We start from the raw sequence: 27,462 nt of genomic DNA on the forward strand, positions 1-27,462 counted from the left end.
TAGTATAATTTCATAAAAATACCTAGCTAGCTAGCTGGATAGATCTATAGATAGGAGGACAGACAGATTAATACAGATAAGTACAGAAAAAAGCTCAGCAGGATAGACACTAAGGTGTTAACAGTAAACTGTGTGGCAATGTGGTGTTTCTCAAAAAAATATTTTTGCTCTATGCATTATCTAATTTTCTATAGTGCATTTATACTGTTTTATACCAATAAAGGTATATTTTTAATTATAAGAGAAATAGTTTTTTGAGTTTCTAAGGTACATTGAGCATTAGGACTACAAAGATGAAATCAGGCTCTGATTCTGCCTTAAGGAATTCAGTCCCCAGCGGGAGATGACACAATTCCCAGGTGTGTTAGGGCACAGCGTTGAGTCCACCTGGATGAGGGGCTGTGAGAACACTGGGCTGGACCTGAGCACCTGCTCCTCCAGAGGCAGCTCAGCTGTAGTGCAGGACATGACAGCAGCCCCTTGATCTGGCTGTAAGAGAGCTGTGGAAGGCCAGGAAAAATATCGGCAATACTGGGGATGGAGAATGATTTGCCATTTCAATGACAGCGGGGCTTTTTTTGTTTCTTCTGATAAAAGAACCACCACAACAATAAGCAGAACACACTTTAAAACAAAACCCAAACTAAAAACCACAACAAAAAACTTCCAACCCACATTAAAGACAAAGAAATAATATAAAAATAAGGGATATTTATAATTTCCGATTGGGACCTCCCTGGTGAAGAAGGGAGAGCTGGGCTGGGCTGGGCTGGGATATGGCTGTGCGCGCATGCTTGCCTGCGCCCCCTGCTGGCCACGCTGCTCCTCTCCTCTGCCTGTTCTCTGCCCAACTACATCCTGCCTAACCTTCCAGTCTAACCAGTTCCCCGAGTCTACGCGTCTCCCCCAACCCCAGTCCTGTACTATCACCAGCCTTTAAACACATGGTATTTTATCTGACACACACTTGCAAAATCTTGTATGTTTGGTATGTATTAATTATCGCGTAGATTATTTTTGCCACATGACAACGTCTTGAAGAGAAAATCCTTCATTTCTTCAAGTAAACTGCCAGGTCATTGAGGGCAGGGATGATTTAAAAGACAATTCTAGTCATATAGACACACAAATACTAAGCACTAAATACATGCTTTTAAAAAAATTATGTTGAACAAAAATACTCTAAGATTTTTAAAAGCTTAACATTACAAAAGAAAAACCTTCTGGCTAAACTAAAATGTTTGTTCATGAATAAAGGCCAGTATACTTTTTCTCACTACTCATTCTTCTACTTTTTCAGCATTGCTACTTCATCCTTGTGCATGCACATTTTATTTTAAATTAGACAGGAGGCACACGCTGATCAAATAAGCACGTCCTGTGATTCTAAAAACAGGTTTGGAAACAATCCATTTCTTTAATATCTAGCAGATGAGAACTACCGAACATTTTAACAAATGGGACTGTCTCTTGGGAGAGGGCAAAGATGCAATCTTGAAAGAATAAGAATGTGCCTTCCTTAAAACAACACAGCTAAGAAGAGACTTAAAGATGCTTCCCTTAAATTCAGCATGGGAAGAAAAGACCTGCTTTTGAAAAAACATTGATGAGAATGATAAATAATAGCAAACGTCTGATTCACATCATAAAGCTATGTTGCTTCCAGTATGTGTGTTTGAGACAAGGTAGTGTATTATGTAAAAAACTTTAGTTTAGTTGCGCCTGGGTGGCTCAGTGGGTTAAGCCTCTGCCTTCTGCTTGGGTCCTCATCTCAGGGTCCTTGGATCAAACCCTTCATCCGGCTCTCAGCTCAGCAGGGAGTCTGCTTCCCTCTCTGCCTACTTGTGATTTCTGTCAAATAAATAAATAAAATCTTAAAAAAAAAGAGCTTTTTTTTTTTTTAAGCGGCTGAGCCCTGGGAAAAGCAGAAGCACATTATAACATCACTCTAGCACCCTCTGGTGTCCTATTTACTGCATGCCTTCTTGAGTTCATTATTTGCTGTTTCTAGAGCTATTTGCAAAGGAGCTCTTTAGGAAGCTGCTAATGTGTCTGCTGGGGAATGTCTCCTCTAAGCAAACCGGATACCTGGATCTTAAAACCTGACTGTATGCTAATTACACCCAGATACACGGTTTAACTCTCTTTGGAGAGCCAGAGCCAGCATTGCCCTTAGTAGAGTCATACAGGTGAGTGGAGGCCGTAAGTGCTCCAAAAGGAAATCTTTGTAATCCTATTCAATGCTTGTTTTGTGGAAAATTTTCACAGGAAGTCACAGATCACTAGGTGATCTGATGAGAGCTGAATGTTTGGTGGATACCTGCCATATTTAATCTGCTTTATTAAAAAAAAAGTTGCATATATGAGATGAATGAAGATTTATCAGTAAAAGAGATGTTAGACCTTTTTTTGTGGATCAGAAATGCAACTATGTTCCTTCAATATGTACAGATTTAGAAATGATTTCAGATTTTGGAGCCAGCCTAACTTGACATGTTAAATTAACAATTGCTACTCAATAAATGTTCTAAAACTAAGGATAAAGTATGTGCATTATAATGAGGCATAAACAAGCAAACAAATATACAAACAAACCAATCTACTCTAATATAATGAGTACAAATCTCTGAAGGAAATATACACAAGTGGTAACAGGGTTTGTATTAAAGTGGTGAAATCATGCCATTTTTTCCTTTTATAATTTCCTTTCTTTTTTTCTTTTGGTCATCATAGGAAATTACTTTTATAATGGGGAGGGGAAACTCACTGCAATAAACAGAAGTTCTTAAAGGAGAATGTGCTTCTCCAGGTCTTTCTGAAAATCTGTGTAAAGAAAATGACGGCACAGGAAAGGGTATTTGGCCCTGTTGCCAAATTCTCCCAGTTGGTGACAATAAATCAAACTTATATTTATGCTCACTTCACCTACTGCTATTTGCCTCTCTTCCTCACCTAATCCGAAATTCCAAGTGCTAGCAGTAGCTGTCCTCATTTCTAGCTACTGCCTGCCCATCTTTTTCATTCTCACAGCTGAGTAATTGACAATTTATGCAATCCAGTTCATCTGCTTAGCAACAGGAGGGTGGGGCTCAAAACAGAGGGAAACTACACCACCGGCATTCTGCAATTGTGAAATGAGAAAGGAAGAACGGGGAACCGGCTATAGGCCATAGAAAACTATTTTTAATATGAATTAAAACGATTTTCAATACTAAATTCCACAAGGATAAATCAAACAAGAAGTGCTCTATATTCTTGTCATACAAAAACTCTATAATTACAGTCTAAAGAAAGCCATGTCATTAGAATGCCATAAATAGTGTTTTAATGACAAAGAAATACAAAGTTCCTTACCCTTGGTTCTCTAAATGGGTCAATGGGCTTTGCCTTGGAAATCTCTGCCTCCAAAGGGCTGGCTTAGCTGAGATTCAGACAAACTTATGTTCAGACAGGAGCTCTCAGCCGCACAGGTGAGAACGTGGGATGTGGTAAATTCTGACTGAGAATGTTCCAGGATCGTGCCAGCTGTATTTTTCATCTCATCCTGTATATGCAAAAAGGAGGGGAAAATGGGGAATTCACTGGGACATCCCTAGAGAAATTCTTAGTATTAGGAGCTTTCCGTTTCTGCCAAACTGCCTGACATTTATGGCCACGGTCTCCTCAAATGAATGAGAATTCAGAAAGGTCATAGATCAGAAGGAACCCATCTCCAAGTCACAAAAATGTGCACCTTCATGCACCTCCACGCACCTAATATGCATCTCCATGCATCTAACCAGAACCCCTTCTAACCAGAAATCCATCATGTTTCTTCTTGATGGCAGCCCTGTTCACACATGCAGAAGGAAGAGGTTCCAGGGAACTGAACTGGCCAAATGACAGTGAGTTTTTATTTTATTTTCTTGATGAGCCCTTAGGAATGTAGTTAGGTCAGCCAAGACTGTGCTGTGAAATAAAACAGAAAATGTCACCAATTTTCCACTTAACAGATTGTCCTGAATGTTAAATTCTTTCATTCATTTGTTCAGAATATGTTTTCTGAGTGCCTATTAGATCACTGTTCCAAGGACTCAAGTTCTTGTGGCAAATGGGACCTTCAAAGCTCCTGCTCTCAGAGCTTACCGTACAGCGGCATGTGCCTACATGCTGACTAAAGAGTAAAAATTAATAAAGATGTCGGAGAGTAACAAATACAGAGGAGAAAGCTGAAGCAGAAGGACGTGACAGTGACTATTTTAAAGATTTTATGTGTTTATCTGAGAGACAGAGAATGACAGAGAAAGGGGGGAGGGGCAGAAGGAGAAGAAGAGAGAGTCTCAAGCAGACTCCGGGCTGAGGGCAGAACCTGACTCCTGACTCGGGATTCAACGCAGGACCCTGTGATCAGCACGTGAGCCAAAATCAAGTGTCAGATGCTTAACGGACTGAGCTACCCAGGCACCGCACGACAGTGACGACTTTAGACTGGTATCAAGGGCAACATCTCTAGGGAGGTGAGTTAGGCTGAGATAACAATGTTAAGAAGGATCCAGCGGCTTAAGGGATAAGAACTTTCAGCTCAGAAACAGCATCTGATGGGGCGCCTGGGTGGGTCAGTGGATTAAGCCTCTGCCTTCGGCTCAGGTCATGATCTCAGGATCCTGGGATCAAGCCCCGCGTCAGGCTCTCTATTCAGCAGGGAGCCTGCTACCCACCACCCCTCCCCGACCCCACCTGCTTCTCCACCTACTTGTGATCTTTCTCTCTGTCAAATAAATAAATAAAAGCTTAAAAAAAAAAAAAGGAAAGAAAAGAAAAGAAACAGCATCTGCAAAGGTTCTATCGTAGGCACATATCTGGAGTCCTTGAGAAATACAAAGTAAGCCAGTAAAGTTGGGGCATAAAAGGAAGAGAGGTATAAAATAAGCAGGGCCCTGATGGGGCAGGGGCTTGGTAAACCAGGGCACAGCCTGGATTTCATTGCCGGTGAGATGGGTTGCCATTGGGGAATTATAACTGGTGGGGTGACGTGGGGAAGGTGACATAAATATTATTCATGTTTTTATTTTTTATTTTTAAAGATTTATTTATTATATTGGAGAGAGAGAGAGAAAGGGGGGGAGGAAGGAGGAAGAAGGAGAGAGATAATCTCAAGCAGATTCCTTCTGTGTGCGAAGCCCAACACGGGGTCAACCTCACAACCCTGAGATCATGAGAGCCAGATGCTTAACTGACTGCACTACCCAGGCACCCCGGTATTATTCATGTTCTTAAAAGATCACTGTGGCTGTTGAAGGGAGACACAAATGGAAGTGGGGAGACAGCTGGGAGATGGGTTTCACAGGCAAGGGTCATAGAAAATGGTGGTCTGGAGAGGGTGTTGATAATGGAAACGAGAAGGAGTGGATGGTTGGGATCAGCTCTGGAGGTAAGACTGACAGTATGGACTGAAGGTGAAGGTAAGAAAATCATCATAAGCCCTAGATAAGCCCTAGAATATTTGTCTTGATTTTGGATGATGGTGTTTTCTACTGAAATGGGAAAAAAGGGGGAAGAATAAGCATGTGATAGAAAATCAATTTTTATTTTGGCCATACTGAGTCTGAAATGCCTCCTAAACTACCTAGTGAAGGCTTTTAGAATATGAGTTAAATATTTTGGAGAGAGATGAAGACCAGAGATGGAGTTTGGTTATTAACAACATATGGGATTGAAGATGACCTCGGAGAGTGTAGATAGTAAAGAACAGGGTGCTTGGGATCCAGTGTCTTGGGACACCAACATCAGTGGTTGGGTAAGGGAGGAAGAGCCAGCAAAGAAGAGAGACAAAACAGCAGCCAGGGAAATGTAATGAAATCAGGAGAGTATGGCATCCAGAGAACAAGCAAAAAATGTGAGGAGGTCAATATAGTTAGCTACTCCCAGGTGTCTTAGTAAGATCCGTACAGAGGGGTGAGTGGGAGGTTTAGCAACATCAGTAGGTCCAATTGAGGAGGATGTCTGCATAAAAACAGAACTGAGTCAAACACCATGAACATCCTACAGTACTTCATTAACTTTCTATCTCTTCAAGTTATATGAAGCATCTTTTCACTCTTTGCAGCTCATATCTTATTTCTATAACCAAGCCACCGAAACAAGCACCCAAGTATTTCCAACCTTATAAACACATGTTGTAATATAGAGATTGGAAGCTGGCTTTAGTGACATCCATGACTTCTCTCGTTCTTCCCTACTTTATCATACTTTATTCCAAATCAAGGGTATTCAATGCAGAAGAAGAAGTAAACTTCAAATCAATTAACGTTTGCCCTTAGTAGAAAACATTTTTTCTGAAAAGAAGCTTGAAATCAGTGGCTAAAATAAAAGTTTGGTGATTACCTCTGGGTTTCAAGGGCTCAAATGATACATTATCCCCATTTTTATAGAAAAACAGGGTCAACTTTGTGTAGATTTGCAAGTGAATCTCACTGAAAGGGAACTTGGGTGTCCCACCCCAAAGTTGTTATTCTTTCTAATTTTACTTAGAGATTGTCTTTAGGTATTGGACAATCTCCACATTGAAAGCCAAGGAAATTTCCACTTACAGAGCTTCTGTTTTGAGTTGTTGCTGGTTGCTCACTTTCTGTCCTCTGGACACAAGGAAACATGCATGATGAAATGGGTGAAGGGGGTCAAAAGGCACAAACTTCCAGTTATAAATGAAATAAGCCCCAGGGAAGGTCAAACACAGCATGGTGACGATGGTCAGCAACACTGTATAGTATATTTGGATGCAGCTAACACAGTAAACCTAAAAAGTTCTCATTACAAGAAAAAAACTGTGTTTAAGTGTGCGATGGATATTAACTAGACTTATTGTGGTGATCATGTAACTATGAGTCATGTACAGTTGAAACTAATATAAAGTTATATTTCAATTATACCTCAATTAAAAAAAAAAAGTATTTAGGCAAGGAGGAAAAAAAAAAAGATATGTGGTCTTCCCAACCTACTTTGTTCTGAGATAGCGCAGTCCTGAGTTATTGTTCTGATGACAATTTAAATCTCCCCACTGCAGCTATATCGCCATGGGCCTCATCTAGCACTTTTCCTTTTTTTTGTTGTTGTTGTAGCTTTTTTTTTTTTTTTTTAAGATTTATTTATTTGACACAGAGAGAGAGATCACAAGTAGGCAGAGAGGCAGGCAGAGGGGGGTGGTGGAGCAGTCTCTCTTAGCAGAGAGCCTGATGTGGGGTTTGATCCCTGAGATTATGACCTGAGCCAAAGGCAGAGGCTTAATCCTCTGAGCCACCCAGGCACCCCTCATTTAGCACTTTTCAAACAGCAACTACTGTGTCTCTTCCCCATTTTTCAGTGGTGAGAGAGGGGCACCAAAATCTCCCTTCACCTTAACTGATATTTGCAGAGTCGCCAAATTTGAGCAGGAACATAAGAAAGGGATGAAAATTCAGCTGGAGGACACCTAAGGCATTAATCAGAATTTTCCAAAGTTTTTTTCATTGCTGTGGATAGAGAACCTTTTTCTTTTTTTAAAAAATTCACATTTCTTTGGGCAGGTTATTCTAAAAGCAGCCTTTACTTACTATGACATTTTAAAGTCATGTCACGGAGTAAGCAAGTGTGGAATAAAATCAGGTGTATCCTGCATTTCCTCTAGTGGCATTCTCTAATACTAGAGATCCCACATAACTGGTATTTATAACAGAGGCCTTGAAGGAAGACACAATCCCAACAACAAAAATCATAACACTTCCCAAGTACAGAGCTTGATGATATACAAAGCATTTTCCCACACACTTTCATTTGATACTCAAATCCGCTAGTGCAGTGACTGCCACCCATACCACAGATGAGAAAGCAAAGGCCCAGAGAGGTTGGGGGGTTCATACAATCATAAAGAGAGGGTACTTCGACTCTCAGACTTTCCCTGACTCTGACTCCATGTTTCTTCTGCCATGGTTTAGCTCTGCTGCATCAAGATGATACACTATGCAAAAAGATTCTTGAGAGATTGATTTACTTTTATCCTGCTTATTTGAAAAATAGCCATCAGGAGCTGAAAGATTCAAGATACAGCCCTGCGGTAGTTGACTGTGTGATCCTGGGAAGGTCACTTCATCCTGTACTTTGGTGTTCTCAGCTGCGAAAGGTAGGGCTTGGGTGAAAAACGTTTACAGCTCCAAGTTCTGAGATTCTGTATTAACCAGGACATAGGACTGATGAGAACAGTCTACTTGACTACTGGGCTAGTACTCCACATTATGTTTCTCCACGTGCTTTGGGGAACAGTAATTCCTGTCACACTGCCTAATGCAGTCTAGTTCAGCTTTAAAGTGCAGGCTTGTTCAATTATTCATTTGAATGCTCTTTGGAAAATTATAGACCTCTTTGAGTTTATCCTGTGTTTCCCACTGGACTATCAGTGTCTGAAAGACATTACTTTCTCTGTTATTCCCTATTCAGTGATCAAGTATCAACGGAGTATTTAATGTACATCTAGGAGCCAAGAGACAATTAGAAAATCAAGCATAATTCAAATTTGGTTCATGATGTGTTTATAAAGAATAAGATGGAAAACAGAACCAAGATGAAACATCTAAAAATCAACAAAGAGCCGAACTGGTGTAACAGACTATAAGGATTATATAGACATTCAGTTAAAGTGCGAATTGATGAGCAAATGTTTGCTCTATTCGTGTTTAGTGTAATGAGGAGCAAAAATGAAAAAATAAAAAGGGCTCTCCTTGGCTCACTGTTCTTCAGTCCCCCTAATTATCAGAGTCTGTACAGTGTGACTTTCCAGCCATTTCATGGGCATGACTTTCTAAAATATCATTCCAATTTTAGTATATGTGCTGCCGAAGCGAGCACTGACTTTCTAAAATAATATACGGAATTTCTTCAGGGCAAGTGTCACTTTTGTATTTGTGTAAGTAGTAAGTTGAAAGCAATGAATCTCATTTTTCTACATAAATTATGGAAAAATAATTTTCCTTAATTTGGAATGAAAACGAAGATGAAGTAAAATTTCTTCAAAGAGCTGAGAATATTTTTGAGTGTGGAAAGGAAGGTGATTTTGGACAAAAAAAGCCTGAAGATAGGGAGGGACAACTGTTGGGTGAGATTCAGGGGAAAGATGCATTAGCTGAAAGGGCTGTTTTCTCTTTGTTTGTGGTTTTGATCCATTGAGCAAACATTTCTGGAAGACCAACCATGGTCTGACCCAAGAGGGGAAGGGTTGAGGTGACAGATCAGATATGGTGGGCTCATAATGGTGTACCTTCTCCTCCCAGTTCCCTCCAGGAGGATGCATTGGCTGAGGTCCCCCATGGCTCCCAGGTCCCCTCCATGTGTGATGAGCACACTATAGACACAACCCATTGGGGTGGAGGGAAACCTTCATTGTGCAGAGTTAACCTGCCCAGACAGGTTCTAGAATAATGACTGTGGCTTTATTTGCACTAGATGGTGCCAACTTTTTCTAACAGACCACTCAATAATGCCTATTTTAGGAAATACACTTTATGCCCCTGCAAGAAACACATTTTCCCAATATGTAATCATCAGCAAATATTTATAGATGTTACCAAATATGGCATGCTTATAAGCAAAGACTTTGAAGACCACCTCATTTGGATTTTGAGGATTCTTTGCACTACAAAAACAGGAAAAGTGTTGCGAGAGAAGCAATGATCGAATTAAGTGATAGATCTGCAGAAATCAAACTCCTTAAAAAATAGGCACAGTAATAATTGTGCATTGGCCAGAACTGTTTTGAGTCTGGGTCTAATTTAAAGGTAAAGGGCCTGCAGTCAGGTATGGGGTGGTATGGGGGGATAGAGCTAAAGGAATCAAAGGACAAGGTGACCAAACACCCAGGCTTTGGGAGGAGAGGATCCAGGGCTGCTCCAGGGCCCCAATCACTGGAACTAGACATGCAGATGCTGCATGATGACTTCCTTCTCTCCAGCATAGATGGGCTTCGTCACATGGAGAAGAACCTGCAGCTCTGGGAGCACAAGCCAACAGAGGAAAAAATCCCTCTCTTTTCCCAGCTTAGGTTCACAAATTCCCCAGGAAGGGCTTGGTTTGATCTAATTTGTGCCATAAACTTATCCCTGAATCAATGACTGTGGCTTGGAAGGAGTACAATGTGATTGGCTTAGCTTGAGATCTCTCTTTCTCTCTCTCTCTCTCTCAGTCCATGGCCTGATGAAGACTGTCTTGGAGGAAGACTGGATGAGTTAAGATAAAATAGGAAATAGGAAGCAGCCACAAGAGCTATCAATTACGAAGACTCTGTTAGGGCCCAGATGCTTACATGGATTATTCTGATGAATTACTCCAACAACTATGTAATACAGGTATTTTTATACCTACTTTATAGATAGCAGAAGTGTTAACTAGCTTTCCCAGGGCTGTACAACTAGATAAAGTTACAGTGAGATTTGGATCCAGATAGATCTGATTCCAAAGCCCAGGTTTATTCTGGTAGGACATTCTACCAAAAGGAAGGAAGGAAGGAAGGGAGGGAGGGAGGGAGGGAGTGGGAGGGAGGAAGGGAGGAAGGAAGCTGGAAAGATGGAAAGAAAGGTGAAAAGAAAGGAAGAAAGAGAAAAAGAAAGGAAGGAAAGGAAAGAAGAAAGAAAGAAAAGGAAAGAAAGAAAGAAAAAGAAAGGGAGAGAGAGAGAGGAAGGAGGGAAGGAAAGAAGGAAAAGAAAGAAAGGGAGGGAGGGGGAAAAAAACTAGGTTGACTTTATCTAGATTTAGCAAGTATGGAAAATATGCGGCATATATATTTTTATGACCAAATTCTGTGCCATGCAGACACTGTAAATTGATCACAGACCTGGAATTCGCCGCATGGTTCTTCAGTCACGTCACACTGGCACATGAATTAAAACCTGTCTGTAATAACCACAGCTCAAGCAGTTTGCTTCAGGTCTTTGAGGTTCTTAGCAGACTTGCCTTCTTTAACTACTAATCAAATTCCAGTCATCTTCCTGCGATTTTTTAGCAGTGTAGCTGTTGATGGTGGAGGCAGAAACAAAGGAGATACTAATGTTTTTACCAAAATGTGCAAGGCAATGGCAATACTGAAAAGCATATTGCTGTGGGCCTTTGATACTGCTTGCTGAGATTTAAAATTTAAATTATGTGCCCAATTAAAAGGCAGTTATGGAATTTTAAGAGACTTGGTATAAAAATTAGACCAAGAATTTACTGCAAGGGGGAAGTTCCGCTTGGCTTCTCTATCCATTGAGCCAAAAGGAGTTACTTATTTGAGGAAGTACAAGACTAAGATATGGCTAAGGTACAAAGGCAATGATAGAGTTAAGGAACAGAAGAAGGATGAGAATGATGGCAAGGCATTCTTTCAAGCTTTGATGGGCGACAGAAAGTGAAAAAAGTGAATTGCTGGCAATTATGTTTGAGTGCAAAGCCTGAAAAAGAACACCCGGAGGCCAATAAACCAATCCAGAATATTAAGATTTTAAAATATCCCTGAAAACAAGATTAGCATTATTTTCCTTATATGGATTCGAGCCTAATGGATATGTTTATTTAACAATAAATATAAATTCTGGCCCCATGGGGCCAGTGTTTCAAAATAAATCAGGACAAACTGAGGAAATGAACAAAAATAAATGTAATAAAATCTGCCTTTTTTTTTTTTTTTGGTCCACTTTACTTGATTTTCAAGGAAACCTGTTTTGCTGCCAGAATCATGTTTCTGTTTGATACAGGTCAATTTTCTATATTCTCACAGAGTTGTGAGCGCCATAGATAGATAGGAAATAAACAATGGGAATGATAATTTCTATAAGTCAAAGGGAATTCATATTTTTCTGAAAAGTCTTTGTAATACTACTGTATCAACACTATCTAGGTTAGTAAATATCTATTCAACTTCCTTATGGTTTTTTGAAAGATTTTATTTATTTATTTGAAAGACAGAGAGAGGGAGAGAGCATGAGTAGGAGGGGGTTTACAGGGAAAGGGAGAAGCAGCCTCTCCCTAAGCGGGAAGCCCAATACGGGGTTCAATCCCAGGACCCCGACATCATGACCTGAGCTGAAGCCAAGTGCTTAACCAACCGAGCCACCCAGGTGCCCCTTCTTTATGATTTTTGTCATGAATTACTTCTTCTGAATAATACAATGTTTGCTTTCTAGAAGCACTTAAATGTCATTTATTTGACAAGCACCAACTTGGCTAACATAAAAAATTCAGACTCACCAGGACATACTTTTGGTGCTCCATCCTGTTTCTCCTTTTCCTGTCAATATTGCCCACACCTGCCTCTGCTTCTCTCTCCTGGCTACTGGCTACCAACTCTGCCTCTTTACCTTTACCAGTAAATTCCTCATTCACAGCTCTTGAGCTGAAATGCAGCCACACCACCTGCAACATAATTTTGGAAGAGAATGGCATAATCCCAAGACTCTCAGCATCCAGGTACCAAAAGAGAAAGGAAGAGAAGATGCAATTATGAAAGAGAACAAGAGATGGCATCATCAGAAGGACTCAGTTGACCTTGAAGATGAAGGAAAGAGCCAGAAGCCAAGGAAGCTGGCAGCAACTATGAGGTAAAAGAGGCCAGGAAACAGATTCTCCCCCAGAGTCTCCAGAAAGAGATTATATCCTTGATCTTATACGGCTCAGTGAGATCCACGTTGGACTTCTGATCTACAGAACTTTACGAAAATCAATTTATGTTGTGTGGGGTTTTTTTTTTGTTTTGTTTTGTTTTTTTAGATTTTATTTATTTATTTGACAGAGAGATAGAGAGCAGAAGTAGGCAGAGCAGCAGGCAGAGGGAGAGGGAGAAGCAGGCTCCCGGCTGAGCAGGGAGCCCGATGCGGGGCTTGATCCCAGGACCCTGAGATCATGACCTGAGCCGAAGGCAGATGCTTAACTGACTAAGCCACCCAGGTGCCCCTCAATTTGTGCTGTTTTAAGCCACAAAGTTTGTGTGGTTCTTTGTTATAGCAGTGGTAGGAAACAGATACATCTCTTCTCTGAGATGCAACCCTTTGTCGGCCGTTAAGTCATGTGTCTGGTTATCATAAATGAAAAATACAATCAAACCTCATCATAACCTGTTCGTTATAGAATTTCATTACGTATGAGACTCTCCTAAACAAAAACATAAACCCCATGGTCAGGGATGCATAGGATCTTTATTAAATTAAATTAATTTTCTTTAGTTAATGATGATTTCTTACTCCTTTTGCTAAAGGCCTCTGAGGGACTTGCTATTATTGTCCGTCCAAATTTATTTCACATCCTTCATTTCACTGTCCATTCCCTCTGATCAGCCTTGTTACGGCCCTGTCTGCCTTCCTGCATTGTTATTCATGGATCCCTGTGTCTGGAAGCACTTCCCTGCTTATGCCAACTAATTTGCCAATCCAGGATATTGAGATTTTAAAACACCACTGGAAGCGAGATTTTCATTATTTTCCCCATTCCTCATTATTTGCTTCATTCACAGTGTAAGCCGGCACCCTCACGACCTTCAGCATTTCCTGAGACTTTGATCTCCTGGAGGAAGTGTTGTAACCCGGCACACTGAGCACAGAGATACTGACATCCACAGGTAACAGATGGAATGAGGAGAGGCTGTCCGCTGTCGCGTGGTATAAAAAGCATGCCAGAACCCAGACCCCCTTTTACTCTTGTCATACTGCCGTCTGAGTTCCCAAAGTAATCGGAGTTCATAATTGGTGGCATCCAAGGCCTCTCCCTAGGGCTGCAAACTCCCTGGGGAAAGGAAGGAGACTTCATCTTTCTTGGACTCATTTCTGGGTTGTACCAGTTATAGTGCCTTCCACGATCTTAATAAGTTCCATCACCTAGATCCAACATCTATACACTGGGTGTTATCTTTGTATCTCAATGGCAACATGTTTTCTGTTTCAAAGGAACAGAGGCAGGTGGCCTGGCTTTGAATCCCAGTTGTGCTACTTGCTATCTGGGTGAGTTTGAGCAAGCTACTGAACCCCTCCCAGGCTGGCGTTTCTTCATTCACAATAAAAGGACCTAACTTGGGTTTTCTGAGGCTTAAATGAACTCATATGTAGAAAGCCCTCATAAGGGTTTGCTTTATCTTAAAGATCTTTCCTCCAGAGCATTCATCAGTCCATCTAGGAAGGAAGTAGTAGAGGGCAGAACGTCTGCCTGCCTGGGTTTAATGGAAAGTACCCCACTCACTCACTGTGTGGCCTCAAGCAAGTTACTTAATCATTCTGGACTCATCTATAAAACAACAGCATTTTCAAAAAAAAAAAAATTCTGAGGATTAAATAATGTAAGTCATGTAAAGGGCGAATGGTTGTGTCTGGCATACTAGTAATTAATAAGTATGAATTTTAATTAGACACCAACAAAGTCCCTTCATGGAGCCTGTGGCTGGACATGTGAGTTATTGTCTCTCCGCCCACTGAGAGAAGAGGCCACGGGCAGCTCTATTCTCTCTGATGCTCATGTGGTTGTGCAGAGATGATGAGCCGTCAGTCTTGGGGTTCTGGCCTGGCACACCCATTTCCAGCTTTCAGTGTGAGAAGAATGTGAGCCCCCAGTGGCCTCCAAGGAGCTGTGGAGGGCATCTGTGCTGAGTGTCATTAAGCAATTCCCAACCTTCCAGCTTCCAAGGTTAGCAGGTGCCCCCACACTTAAGCCCTTGGCTTCACACCCCAGGATGCAAAGCTTCAACAATGAGTCCTTCCATCTGCCTCAGCCATTCACTTCCAACCTCCTCTCCACAGGTGGCTCCTTGAGGCACTGTCAGGACGTGGTAATGTCACCCACCAACTCCCTCATGACCTTCTCTGCAGCAGGGGTGCCCCTGCTAACTTGGCCCGAACTCCCGGGCAGCTGTCTCCCAAAAACTTTCTCCCTGTAGCTCTCTATGCCATCTTGCTACCACAAGGCACAGAGGAAGCCAGAGAAACTTCGTTGTACTGTAAAGGCTGTGCTAACATGCGAGTTCATGTCCCTGTACTGGGACAGGGCTGACAACCAATGTGTATGCTCAGTCCAAGGCAAAGACACCCTGAAACACTGAGAGGTGATGAGCTGACTGAAGGTGGTCTGCCTGGAGTTCATGGCAGCACCCGCAGGGCTAATGGAGAAGACGCTGCAGAACAATGGTAAGGATGCTCTAGACCACACACTAGAATATTCACTGAATGTGAAGGGAGGAACTCCCTCTTTCTGAACATACTACTTGAATACACTGTCATCTTTCGCATGTAAAATTTATTAAACTCTCCAATTTGGTACAGGAATGAAATGGCCTTGGATAACACTTCCACCTGCAGCCTTTCACCATTCCCTCCACGGACTGATTTCAGTCTAGGTTTCTGGTATAACACACTCCAAGGCCTCAGGGTGGTAGGCTGAATGACGGCCCCTCAGAAATGCCCACCTCCTGATGCCAGGAACCTGTGGAGATGTTATCTTGCTTGGCAAAATGGACTTTGCAGATGGGATTAAGTGAGGGGTCTTTTTTTTTTTTTTAAAGATTTTATTTATTTATTTGACAGACAGAGACCACAGGTAGGCAGAGAGGCAGGCAGAGAGAGAGGAGGAAGCAGGCTCCCCGCTAAGCAGAGAGCCTGATGCAGGGCTTGATCCCAGGACCCTGAGATCATGACCTGAGCCGAAGGCAGAGACTTTAACCCACTGAGCCACCCAGGCTCCCCAAGTGAGGGGTCTTGAGACAGGGAGAATGTCCTGAATTGCCTGGGTGGGCCCTAAGTACAATCACAGGAGTTCTTTTGAGAAGGAGACAGGAAGATGAGAGAGAGGGAGATGTGACCATGAAGTAGAGGTCAGTGCTCAGGGCCGTGAGCCAAGAAATGCAGTCTCCAGCAGCTGGAAAAGGCAAAGAAAGGATTTTCTCCTAGATTCTCCAGAAGGAATGCAACCATGCTGACCCATTTAGATTTCTGATCTCCAGACAGGAAGACAATAGCCTATGAGCCACCAAATTTGTGGTGATCTGTTACATCAGTCTTAGGAAGCTAATACATTCAGAGTAGATATGCAGGCATTCTGTACTCTCCTTACAAAGCAACCTGTATATGGGCGATAGATATCAAAATAGCATACAATTTTTTTTTTTAATTTATTTATTTGTTAGAGAGAGAGCGAGCGAGCACAGGCAGAGTGGTAGGCAGAGGCAGAGGGAGAAGCAGGCTTCCCGCTGAGCAAGGAGCCCGATGTGGGACTCTATCCCAGGACGCTGGGATCATGACCCGAGCCGAAGGCAGCCGCTTAACCAAATGAGCCACCCAGGAGTCCCAATAGCATACAATATTGATCAGCTCTTAATCATCTGCATTATCCATAAAATAAATAAAAGTCATGATAGCCAGTAGAGATTTCCACTCTCCAGTATTCTTTTTTTTTTTTTCAAAGATTTTATTTATTTGTTTGACACAGAGAGAGAGAGACCACAAGTAGGCAGATAGGCAGGCAGAGAGGAGGAAGCAGGCTCCCTGCTGAGCAGAGAGCCCAATGCGGGGCTCGATCCCAGGACCCTGAGATCATGACCTGAGCTGAAGGCAGAGGCTTAACCCACTGAGCCACCCAGGCACCCCCAGTGTTAGTTTTGAGGGCATTTTAAAAAAGGAATTTCTGGGGTGTCTGGGTGACTCAGTGGGTTGGGGCCTCTGCCTTTGGCTCAGGTTGCGATCCCGGGGTCCTGGGATGGAGCCCCAGGTCGGGCTTTCTGCTCGGCGGAGAGCCTGCTTCCCTCCCTCTCTCTCTGCCTGTCTCTCTGCCTGCTTGTGATCTCTGTCTGTCAAATAAATAAATAAAAAATCTTTAAAAAAGGAATTTCTGCTCTTAGGCTCCAATGGGTTAAAGCCTATTATTTTTCTGCTCATTATGAGTTTCTCCACATTACGTTTCTTTATTTATACCATTCTCCTTCAATTCACAAGGTCAAAGCTTGTGGTCTAAATTGATCTCTTTTCCTCGTCCCAGAGACATGCGCAAGCAGGAGAAAGCTCTGCTGTGGTTTTTAGCTCCCAGAAACCCCATGGGGCCACTTGGTTAGGCAGCTACGAAGTCTGCTTTATTCTGAGGGTGGAGTCCTGTTTTGAGGGTGGGAAAAATGTTCTTCCTTCCAGGGCTATTGAGTGAGCCCAGACGCCCTGCCTCCTCCTGTGCCTGGGGGAGGGGGGTGGGAGGCATTCTTCCTACCACAACTGTCAAAGGAGTTGCAGAGGGAAGCTTCTAGAGCCTTGGTGGGGGGGCGGGGGCTGCAGTCATGAACCAGGGGCTGTTGGGGGACCCCTTCTAGTTGGCAGTGTCATTTCAGATGTGTGCCCTCTGCTGAAAAGACTTTCTGAACTGAAGGTCCCGGGCTCTCCTCACAATAAGCCTGTCACTTGTAATTCTAAGAGGCTGGTCATCTTCTGATTTTCTTCCAGTCAAAATGACATGAAGGCACTTTTTCTTCAAGCTTGGCACTGAACCCCATTTAAATCTTTACTCGAGCACAAAACATTCTCCCTAACTTGAACAGCCATCCTCCAGCCCATTTTTTAAGCACCAAATTTTTGAGAAAATATTTCTGATAGCCCCAGAGAGGTCTCCCCCATTCCTGAATGTCCTTAACATTTGTCTTTCTAGTTTTCTGTTAAAATTGCAACTTAAAACAAGGTCACCATCTAAATCTATAGGTGAGTCTGGTAGTTTGAACTGAGAACACATTTCCCCGCAGATAGAACTATAGCAACAACAACAAAGGATGGCCGCCATGGAGAGTGGTGCCAGCTGTGCACTGCATGCCTTCAGGCCTTGCTCTGTCCAAGGCCTCTTGCTAACATTTATGAAGCACATATCATGTGCAAGACATTGCTGTGCATAACACAAGGATGAGTTCATGCCTTTACTCCCCACAAGATCTTATTATTTGCACTTTACAGATAGGGACACTGGAGTTTTGAGATGTAAACTATGCAAAGTTACAGTCAGTAAGCTGGGATCCAACTCAAGCCTAGGCCTGTTTAAATTAATATATTAGATATTTGCAACAGAATCAGCAAAACACTAGGAAGTAATGCTGTTGCAAATAAAGCATAAATAATAAAAAGAGGAATAAGAAGTTGTATGAGTTGGGTTACATATTTTGTTTGAGTTTGATGTAAATCAGTTGCTACAGGGGCACCTGGGTGGCTCAGTCACTGAGCGTCTGTCTGTCTTTGGCTCAGGTCATGATCTAGGGTCCTGGGATCCAGCCCCGTATCAGGATTCCTGCTCGGTGGGAAGCCTGCTTCTCCCTCTTCCACTCTCCCTGCTTGTGTTCCCTCTCTTGCTGTGTCTCTGTCAAATAAATAAATAAATAAATAAGTAAATGGTCTTTAAAAAAAAAAAAAAGTTGTTATAGACGAGATGCCCCCACCCCCACTAATAGAAAGGATTCATCTCCAAATACTGAGACTGATACTAGAATCCTAATCTGTATGTCTGCTCCAGAACAATTAAAAATGAAAATGAGGGGCACCTGGGTGGCTCAGTGGGTTAAACCTCTCCCTTCAGCTCAGGTCATGATCTCAGAGTCCTGGGATCGAGCCCGGAATCGGGCTCTCTGCTCAGTTCCTCTTCTCTCCCTCTTTGCCTGACTCTCTGCCTACTTGTGATCTCTGTCAAATAAACAAATAAAATCTTTTAAAAAAATGAAAATGAGTGGGAAAAATAAAGTACAGTGCACTCTATGTGAGTTTCTCAAGCAAGCCATCAGGAAATCCTAAATATTTCCAAAACCCTGCTTAAAGAGGCATATCATTATTTAAACTCAATCCTAGCACTCCATGAATTATTTAATCCTTTGAATAATTATAGTAAATACAGCAAGAATGATAAAGGTGGGAACTAAGCATAAAACCCTCTCATTGTAAGTATAATTTCATATGGTAGGAAGCTTAATCTGTAGGGTAAAAAGGTACATAAATTATAGGGGCTAACTGGTTGATTAGACACATTGCTTGTGTCCATGATTTGAAAAATATTGGGTATTAAGACCTTGTCTAAAAATGCAAATTCTTGTTCTGTTGTCATTTTTAGGAAAATCACATTTAACATACCGCATTTTAATTTTTTTCCTCCAAATATAACTTCTTATAACTTTGAGTGCCCCTGAAAGTGAACTTTTGAAGATGTAAGTACTGGTAAACTAAACCATGTCTGGACTTTAATGTCTTCTGGAGATGTTTTCATTTGTCACTCACTTTTATAAGGACATTCTGATGTCTTTTTTAACTGTAAACAGTACCTCTTTGTGATTTTTAAATCCGTATGTCTTTCTCCTCCATCCTGACCCAGCTATTAGATGATGAGTTTGTCAAGTGTCTCAAGAATGCATTTAATTCACCAAATATTAAGAGTCTTTTTCGTAGGGGCGCCTGGGTGGCTCAGTGGGTTAAAGCCTCTGTCTTTGGCTTGGGTCATGATCCCAGGGTTCTGGGATTGAGCCCCGCATTGGACTCTCTGCTCAGCAGGAAACCTGCTTCCCTTCCTCTCTCTTCTTGCCTGCTTCTCTGCATGCTTGTGATCTCTCTCTGTCAAAAAATTAATAAATAATCTTTAAAAAAAAAAAAGAGTCTTTTATGTAATGAGCACTACGCTGGAATCAATATCCCTTGCCCTAGCTTACAACAGATGCCAAAGAAAAAGCTTATTAAACATATGGATATTTCTTAACATGAAAAATTTAACAAAAATTAGAAAGATTTGGATAGCCAAACATTGTCCAAAATAACACCCATTCATGAAAATAGGTAGAAATGGGGACTTTGATAATGGGGTACACTAAGCATGTGTGAGGGCAGGGGGTATATGGGAATCTCTGACCTTTTCAATTTTGCTGTGAACCTAAAATTACTCTAAAAAATAAAGTCGCTTTTTTTAGTGATGTATCACTAAATTCTATGCCTGAAACTAGTATTACACTTGTATGTTAACTAACTAGCACTTAAATAAAAACTTGGAAAAAAAATAAAGTCTTTAAAAAAAATGTGAGTGGAAATTTTTCCAACTTTTTTGCTTAATACAATCTTCATCTCTCCAGGGGAGAAGTGAACATGTCCTATAATACCATAATAAGGCACTGAAGATGCTTTAGAATATATTTGCTGTAATGACAGAGTACAGGCAAATGTTCCATGGTATTTAACTGTGGTATTAATTTCCTTCACTGGATCCTTGATTTGCTTAAGCCTTAACTTGTTCTTTGAAATGTCACTAATAGCAATACCTGATCCTTCAGACTGCAAAAGCTCCGTAGTATAGCTAATTTCCTGTCCCCCAATGCAGGCTGCACAGGCTCGTGCATTCCTGTCCTGGGACTTAGCAGCAATATCACCGACGGGCAGCACTGCCAGGCCCATCTGATAAATAGGGAGGGTGTCTGATTGTGCTGTTCTGACATCTCTCTGAGAATGTTATTTTTCTCATGAGAAATCACACCCCCCATCTCATTTTCCTGATTACAAAGTGAAAGTCATTCAGTTTATACTGACGGCTCAGCAGGAACCGAGGGGCACTATTCCACCCCCAAGATAATGTACACATGCTTATTAAGACTATTAACATTATAATTGTAATCTCTGTTTCTTTTCTGGGCTGGCTAGACTCTCTCCAGGAACCATCCGCTCTTTTATGTGAAGCACTCAAGAGGATAATTGGCTATCCTGTCACGGGAGCCGATTAATGACATTATGTGGTTGCTGCCTTGACATGGTTTTGTGTCCTTTGCTTGCTCTCAGAGTAAACAGAGAAAATAAAAACATTACAAAAAGGATGAATTTCTCTATATTATTTTTTCTGGCATTCATGGACTTAATATTATAGATTATGTTTTACATAATAAAAATAGTAGGAATCTGATACACGCAATTTTCTCCTTATGCAACGAAAGGTAATAACCGTAATGTGGTTAATTTTGAATTACACTTATTTGAAAAGAGCAGTAAACACATTTTATACTATTTCATTCAACACTGCGAACAAGGTAGTATGTAAAAAAGATCTAAGCAGAAATTCTTGCGTCTATATTTTCTTTCAAAAGCTAAATGACTGATATATTGTTAAGTATGATCTCATCATTGATACTGAAAAGTAGGAAGTGACAGCCTTGGTTTCTTAACCTTCACAGAAAGTTTCACATAAATAAAGCAGGAAGAGAATAAGAAAAGACACGTTCAGAATCAGCTGACATACAGAATCATGTAAAGCTACAGAAACCTAATATTAAGGTATCCGTTTCAGATTAAGATTTAGAAATGAAGTGCCATGTTGCCAAGGTGAAGTCTATAAGATAATGTACAAGAGGAGCTGGGCTGGTGAATAATTGATATGTGCCTAAGTTTAGAAAAGCTCATTTCCAGGCTGTTTCTCTGTGACAGACACTACGAAGTCACCAGTGAGCCAGTGATGGACCCGACAATGTACCAGCCAAGGTTCCATGCTCCCTACTCCTAATCACAGAGAAGTGTGTTACAGGCGTGGAGAAGCAGAATGGCTTTATGTTAATTTATGTGGCTTATATGAGACTGCTAATTAGGCAATAAATAGGCAGTAAGAAAGTGGTGCTCTGGGTTCAGAGCAGTTCGTGTATCTCGTGGGCACTCCAGGCTGCTTCGTTACCCACGCAGAAAGGGTGTGTCGCAGAGGTTAGTGGCTGAGCACCGAACCCACCCCTTTTGCCTCACCCTCCCCTCTAAAATAAGCCCCTCTCACTTTCATCTGCTTTGGAGATGTTTTCATCTCAACTCTTAGCTTTAGATAAACAAGCAATATTTTTGATGCACCAAAAACATTAAACCCACCCAGAGTTAAGTAGAGTTCTGTTTTATTCCGGGAGCGAAAGTATGGAGCGGCCTTTAAAAATGTAGCGCCTTCCTTTGATATTCTGAGCAGATCAGGAGACCTGACAAGAAATCTAGGTCACAGGGAGGCTCATCTTCACCTGCTTCTACCTGTTGAATTGCACTGGTTTCTCACATTATCATCCCGGGGCTAGAAACACGTTGAGAAATCCAAGGACAAGCAAGTGGAGAATTAACAGCGCTCACCCCACCCGAAGTCCTACCATGATCGCAAGACATTACAAAGCTATATAGCTATATAGCTTTTCTGTGAAGTATCTATTAATATTTATGCCCTTAAGAAAGACCTGGAAACCTGCACTGTTGTGCTTCTTTGCATTTAACCTCCTTTCAGCTCCGAGCTCTGTCCTAAGGAAATGAACTGCTGTATCTGATAGTGATATTTTCCAAACGCTCTGGGCACTGCAATGAGGGTTGGCATCTAAGAGGAGGCCCCGGTCGCCTTTCATTTGTGCATGCCAGCAGCAGCTGACAGCAGGGTCAGAGGCTTGAGCGCCTGGCGCTTGACGGAAGCTTAACTGCTCATTTTACACACATTCCATGACTTTTCACTGGGGCTGTTGAACGGCTGTGTCCACTGAGCCCCCACATGAAGAATTCAATAGTTAACATGGCCACTCTGCAACATTCCTAAGCATTTCAAAGGGCTCTCCACGTTGATTGCCCCAGTTAATATGCAGACAGATGGATATCTGCAAAAGATTTGGGCCTGCAATCTTACCCAAGCAGGGCCGGTGCACCAAAGCACAGGCACGCATTACTCACTGGTATAGGCATGTGTTTTGTTTTTTGTTTTTAAGATTTTATTTATTTATTTGATGAGAAAGAGAAAGAGCACAAGCAGGAGGAGCAGCAGAGGGAGAGGGAGAGGGAGAAGCAGGCTCCCCGAAGAGCAGAGAGAGCCCCATGTGGGACTTGATCCCAGGACCCCAGAATCATGACCTGAGCTGAAGACAGCCACTTAACTGACTGAGCCCCCCAGGTGCCCAAGAGGGTATTTTGAACAGCAGAAATACTATTCTTGTATTATTCAAGTGGGAGTGATGACATGCCATTTATCTACTGTCTGCTTGTCACTATTCCTGATTTCCCTCCTCAGTCATCTTGCAAGAACAAAAACAAAAACAAAAACAAAAACAAAAGAAAATATCAAGGTTCACACATGGCACAACCAGTCAGGAATGTAGGAATTGTCTTTGAGGAAAGAAAAAAAGCATCTGAAAGTGGCTCAGCTGGGGTGTGTGTGTTGGTGGGGCGGCGGGGGGGGGGGGGCTTCCTAAGCAGCAACTTCCAGCCTTTACTGGGCTGCAGCCCATGACAAGACACGCTTTCCACATGGAGCCCCAGGACTCATAGGATGTGCGTAAGTGGGTGACCTGTACACACGTACACACACTCATACACATAGACCTATATTTGATTATACTACTGTTCATTGTTCAGAAAGGTTTTATACATGAAAGCTTTTATACATATATATATATACACACACACATATATGTGCATGTATGTATGTATATGAAAAATATTTTTTCTGCAGGTATTTACTTATGAAATTTGTATCAATAACAAATTTCTAAATAGAAAGAAATGAATAGAAATATAAGTTAACAGGCTTGGAAGAAACTTCTGGCACTAATTACTGTAAGAGTACCTCTTCTACTTACAGGCAATAAGATGATACTTATATGACTGTACATCTGGGTAAAACCAAGGCCTGGGCTCAGAAGCTGCAGGTGGGTGAAAGAGCCTCAGTCCCTCCGGCACCTGCCAACATCTGGAGTTCCATGTCCCTAGGTGGGCTCCAGTGGAGTTTTTCTACCATATATCTCATGGCACCCACTAGTTTACTTGGAAACTGAGAGATCTTTTGGGCATAAAGGGAGATGAACCCTAGGCACTTCCCTTCCAGATTCAAAGTTATTAACATTTGTCTGGTGACAGTACCTTGACAGAGACTAGATGGAAAAAAGAACAGAGGTGTAGGAGAGAGGAGGCCTCTGGAAGGTAGGAAGAGACAGAACCGGTAGAACTACCTCTCCACCAAGCACTGGACACTGACGGGATATTGGTCTATGTCCATGAAGTGACTTATTCTGGAATCTGATCCAAGGCAGATGGTGATGGCAGCAGTTGGTTCCGCCAGGGTGATGCTCTCAGGTTGTGTGAGGGAACAAGATCGCTGTGCCACAGGAGCTTTCAGGACAGAGTGCAGCTCTGAGGGAAGGGGCATCTATTCTCGCCGCCTGAGGAATCAATACAGCCTGAGTGAACCCGCAGGACTTGAACTGTAGCCACACCTGGGAGTTGCCACTGGAGTCAGCATTGGCTCCACGGCACCACTTTTTTGTGTCTTTGAACTTCAACTAATGGCAAGACCATACCTCCATCTTCAGCCCAGGCAGTGAATGGAGGAGCAGGACCTGCAGGGTTGAGTAGCTCTGCCAGAAACTCATCTTCATGGGAATGCTGGGGTATTCAGTTACCCTAGGTCATGGCAGCAAGAGCGAGAATTTGTCCCTCAACAGGTTCAAGCAGCCTGGCTTTGGAGACTTCATTGTCTCCAGCTTCTGAAACAAGTCTGACACAGAGGGAATAGTATCTGTTTCCTTTTGATGGAAGAGGACGGGGCTCTCTGCCACAGGTGCAGGTGCAACATTATGGATTTGCTGGAACCCTTGCTGTGCTGATGGAGGGAGTCAGGGGTGGTGGCAGCAACATCTGGGCCAGCCGTGCATTTTGCCCCAGAGCAGGCCGCACAGACATCAAAACTGACCCCGGGACAACCATACATGCCTCTGTGATTTATTCAGATCGTCATAGATGGGGGACGGGGTGGGGGGGTGCCTGGGTGGCTCAGTGGGTTAAGCCTCTACCTTCAGCTCAGGTCATGATCTCAGGGTCCTGGGATCAAGCCCTGCATAGGGCTCTCTGCTCAGCAGGGAGCCTGCTTCCCCCTCCACCTCTCTGCCTGATTCTTTGCCTACTTGTGATCTCCCTTTCTGTCAAATAAATAAATAATATCTTAAAAAAAAAAAAGATGGGGGATGGTGGTGGCACTGTGACCCCACATCCTGCCAGGTCTGTGTCTTGAGAAGAGGGGATGACATCGCTTATACAAGTGAGTCTGGACACACTAGTTTTCTTCCCTTCCTTTCCTCCCATGGGTTCATTTATCGATACATATTTGTGCATGATTATGAACCAAATGCTGTGCTAGTATAGTTTAGAAACGGATGATTATGAAATGGCTAAAAGAAAAACATAAAAATCTTTAACAATGCATCCAGAAAGATGTTTGAGGGTGGAATACAGGGGGTGAGATAGAGCCGGGTTCACCCTCAAAACAGGTCTCTTCTGCCAAAAACTGGATCAGGGCATGAACTGAAGACCCTTCTTATTTGTCACAGCCCAAGAAGCAAGATGACAGAGCAAGAGAGAGAGAGAGGGAGGGAGGTGAGAGGCAGGAGGGGTGGGATGGAGGGAGGAGTGACCACTACTGGCATAGCTACAGCAGGTATTTCCCAGAATGTTTGAAACCACGTGGATACATTTATGTGACAGAAGAACTTTAAAGTACAGCTAATGACGACTAGTTCCTTTAAAGTCTAAATTTGAAGCATCGTGGGATGGGGGTGTCTCTGCAGCCTGCCACAGAGGAGCCAAGGAAGCTTCAACTGTCACTAAACAAGGGAGAGGCACAGAAAAGGAATGGCAGATCAGAACCATACACAAAAAGGGGTTCTGAGCAGACTGGGATGCTAATGACTTCTGAGCAGTGCCAGCACAGCACGGAGCTGGGGCTCTTAAGGGTAAAGCACTGTAAGGTGAACTATGGTGTATGATTTGCTTGTTTTTGTTTTTTGCTGTTTTTGTTTGTTTGTTTGTTTCTTTGTTTTGGTTTTTGTCATCAATAAGACAGTTACTTGTTAAAAAAAAATCCAGGGGTGCCTGGGTGGCTCAGTGGGATAAAGCCTCTGCCTTCGGCTCAGGTCATGATCCCAGACTCCTGGGATCGAGCCCCACATCGGGCTCTCTGCTTGGCAGGGAGCCTGCTTCCCTTCCTCTCTCTGCCTGCCTCTCTGCCTACTTGAGATCTCTGTCAAATAAATAAATAAAAATCTTAAAAAAAAAAATCTAGATGCTGGCGCTGTCCAGAAAAATTGAACAGATTTATTTGTAATTGTTACAAAGCTGAATTGCTGAAATGTGTTCACTGAAACACTGTGACTTGCATTAATGTTTTAGGTCCCAGCATTTATATTAAAAATTCACACACAAATGAAAATAGAAAAACTGCCAATACCTGATTTCTGTCCCCTGTTTTCCTAGTTAGGAAGTAGGATACCTATACTTCGGTATCTTCTGACCCCATGGGGGGAAAAAATTAATGTTCAGAACTACCAATAACAGGATGAGAATTTTTTTTAAAGAATGAAATGTTTTCCATCACAGTGGATTCTTAAGAGTGATCTCCACATTCTTGTGAGGAAAACTATGATCTTTACTTTTCTTTAGGTAGTTTTATTGATCCCCAAATTCCTGCCAAGGTGCAAGTGTTCAGAAAGGTCAAATATGATCAGAAACAACCTTTGCTATTCTTGTCCGTGGGTGCTACATATTACACTGGGTGCCATGGAAAATATGCCAAGGAATAAGAAATGCATTTTGCCTCTGTGTCCCCCATTTAATAGGAAAGTTTTATAAATTTCTATAAATAATGATCTTCATATGTTAACACTGATAAGTCCCATAAAGGAAACACAAATAAAGAACTGCAAACATTTGTTAGAAGAATAAATGATTTCTAGCTGGAAGCAGAAGCAGGGAGAATTTGGAGGCCGAAGTTTTACGGCCAAGAAAGGCTTTGGAGTAACACAGCATGGATTTGAGTTTTGGCTCTTCCATCCCAGGCAACTCACTAACCTTCTCTAAACCTAGTTTCTGCGGTCGATAAGTGCAGATAGGAACAGTGAATGCATCGCTCAAAAGGTACACGTGCTGATTCCCTGGTAGAACAGAGTCTTACACCTGGTGAATGTGTTCAGTTACTATTAGCTGCCATTACTGTTACAGAAGAGGCCTTGTTGAACCTGCTCTCCAAGGCCAAAGATGATTTTGATTTGTGGGGTTGGGGCAGGCCTGTGATAGGGAAAGGCATGAAAAAAGCCAAGGTATGAGGGGGTGAGCCTGCGATGCTGCTCTTCCCATCTCTGCCCCCACCCTCTCGCTCTGCTCCTTTAAAGCAAACGCGATGCTATGGTTGGAATGAGAAGTGCTGCGAGTCCTTACATGACCTCATGGCAGCCTGCTCCTCCGGCATGCGTGAGTGAGGGTGAGGGGGTGGTGGGGAAGAGAAAAGGCTTCACATATCCCATCCTTTGTGTGTGCAGGCATGCAAGTCTTCAGTGACATTCCTATTGTGGCTGTGCAGGTGAGCCAACCAATTCCCGCAATGTAAAAGAGAAGACTCATTATGGGCATACTGCTCTGCCTTTGGCTCACACAGGAAACAAGTGTTCATTTGCATAGCATCCCCTTTAAGCTCACACATTATGACTCTATTATGCTG

The 27,462-nt window shown here is 42.4% G+C and overlaps 1 protein-coding gene across 1 annotated transcript in view; it reads right to left on the bottom strand.

The window, feature by feature from the left end:
- Positions 1-2,722: 2,722 nt before the first annotated feature.
- The window catches only part of LOC308340236 (uncharacterized protein), a gene marked incomplete at its 5' end in the record, with an annotated part of 66,393 nt that continues 41,653 nt past the window's right edge, over positions 2,723-27,462 (bottom strand). Inside the window, one exon of the mRNA XM_080799394.1 lies at positions 2,723-3,544. Coding sequence (XP_080655520.1) covers positions 3,374-3,544 — 171 coding nt within the window. The 3' untranslated portion in view covers positions 2,723-3,373. The remainder of the gene's footprint in view (positions 3,545-27,462) is intronic.

The sequence above is a fragment of the Martes martes genome (genome assembly GCF_963455335.1).
Source record: "Martes martes genome assembly, chromosome: 3".
NCBI lineage: Eukaryota > Metazoa > Chordata > Mammalia > Carnivora > Mustelidae > Martes > Martes martes.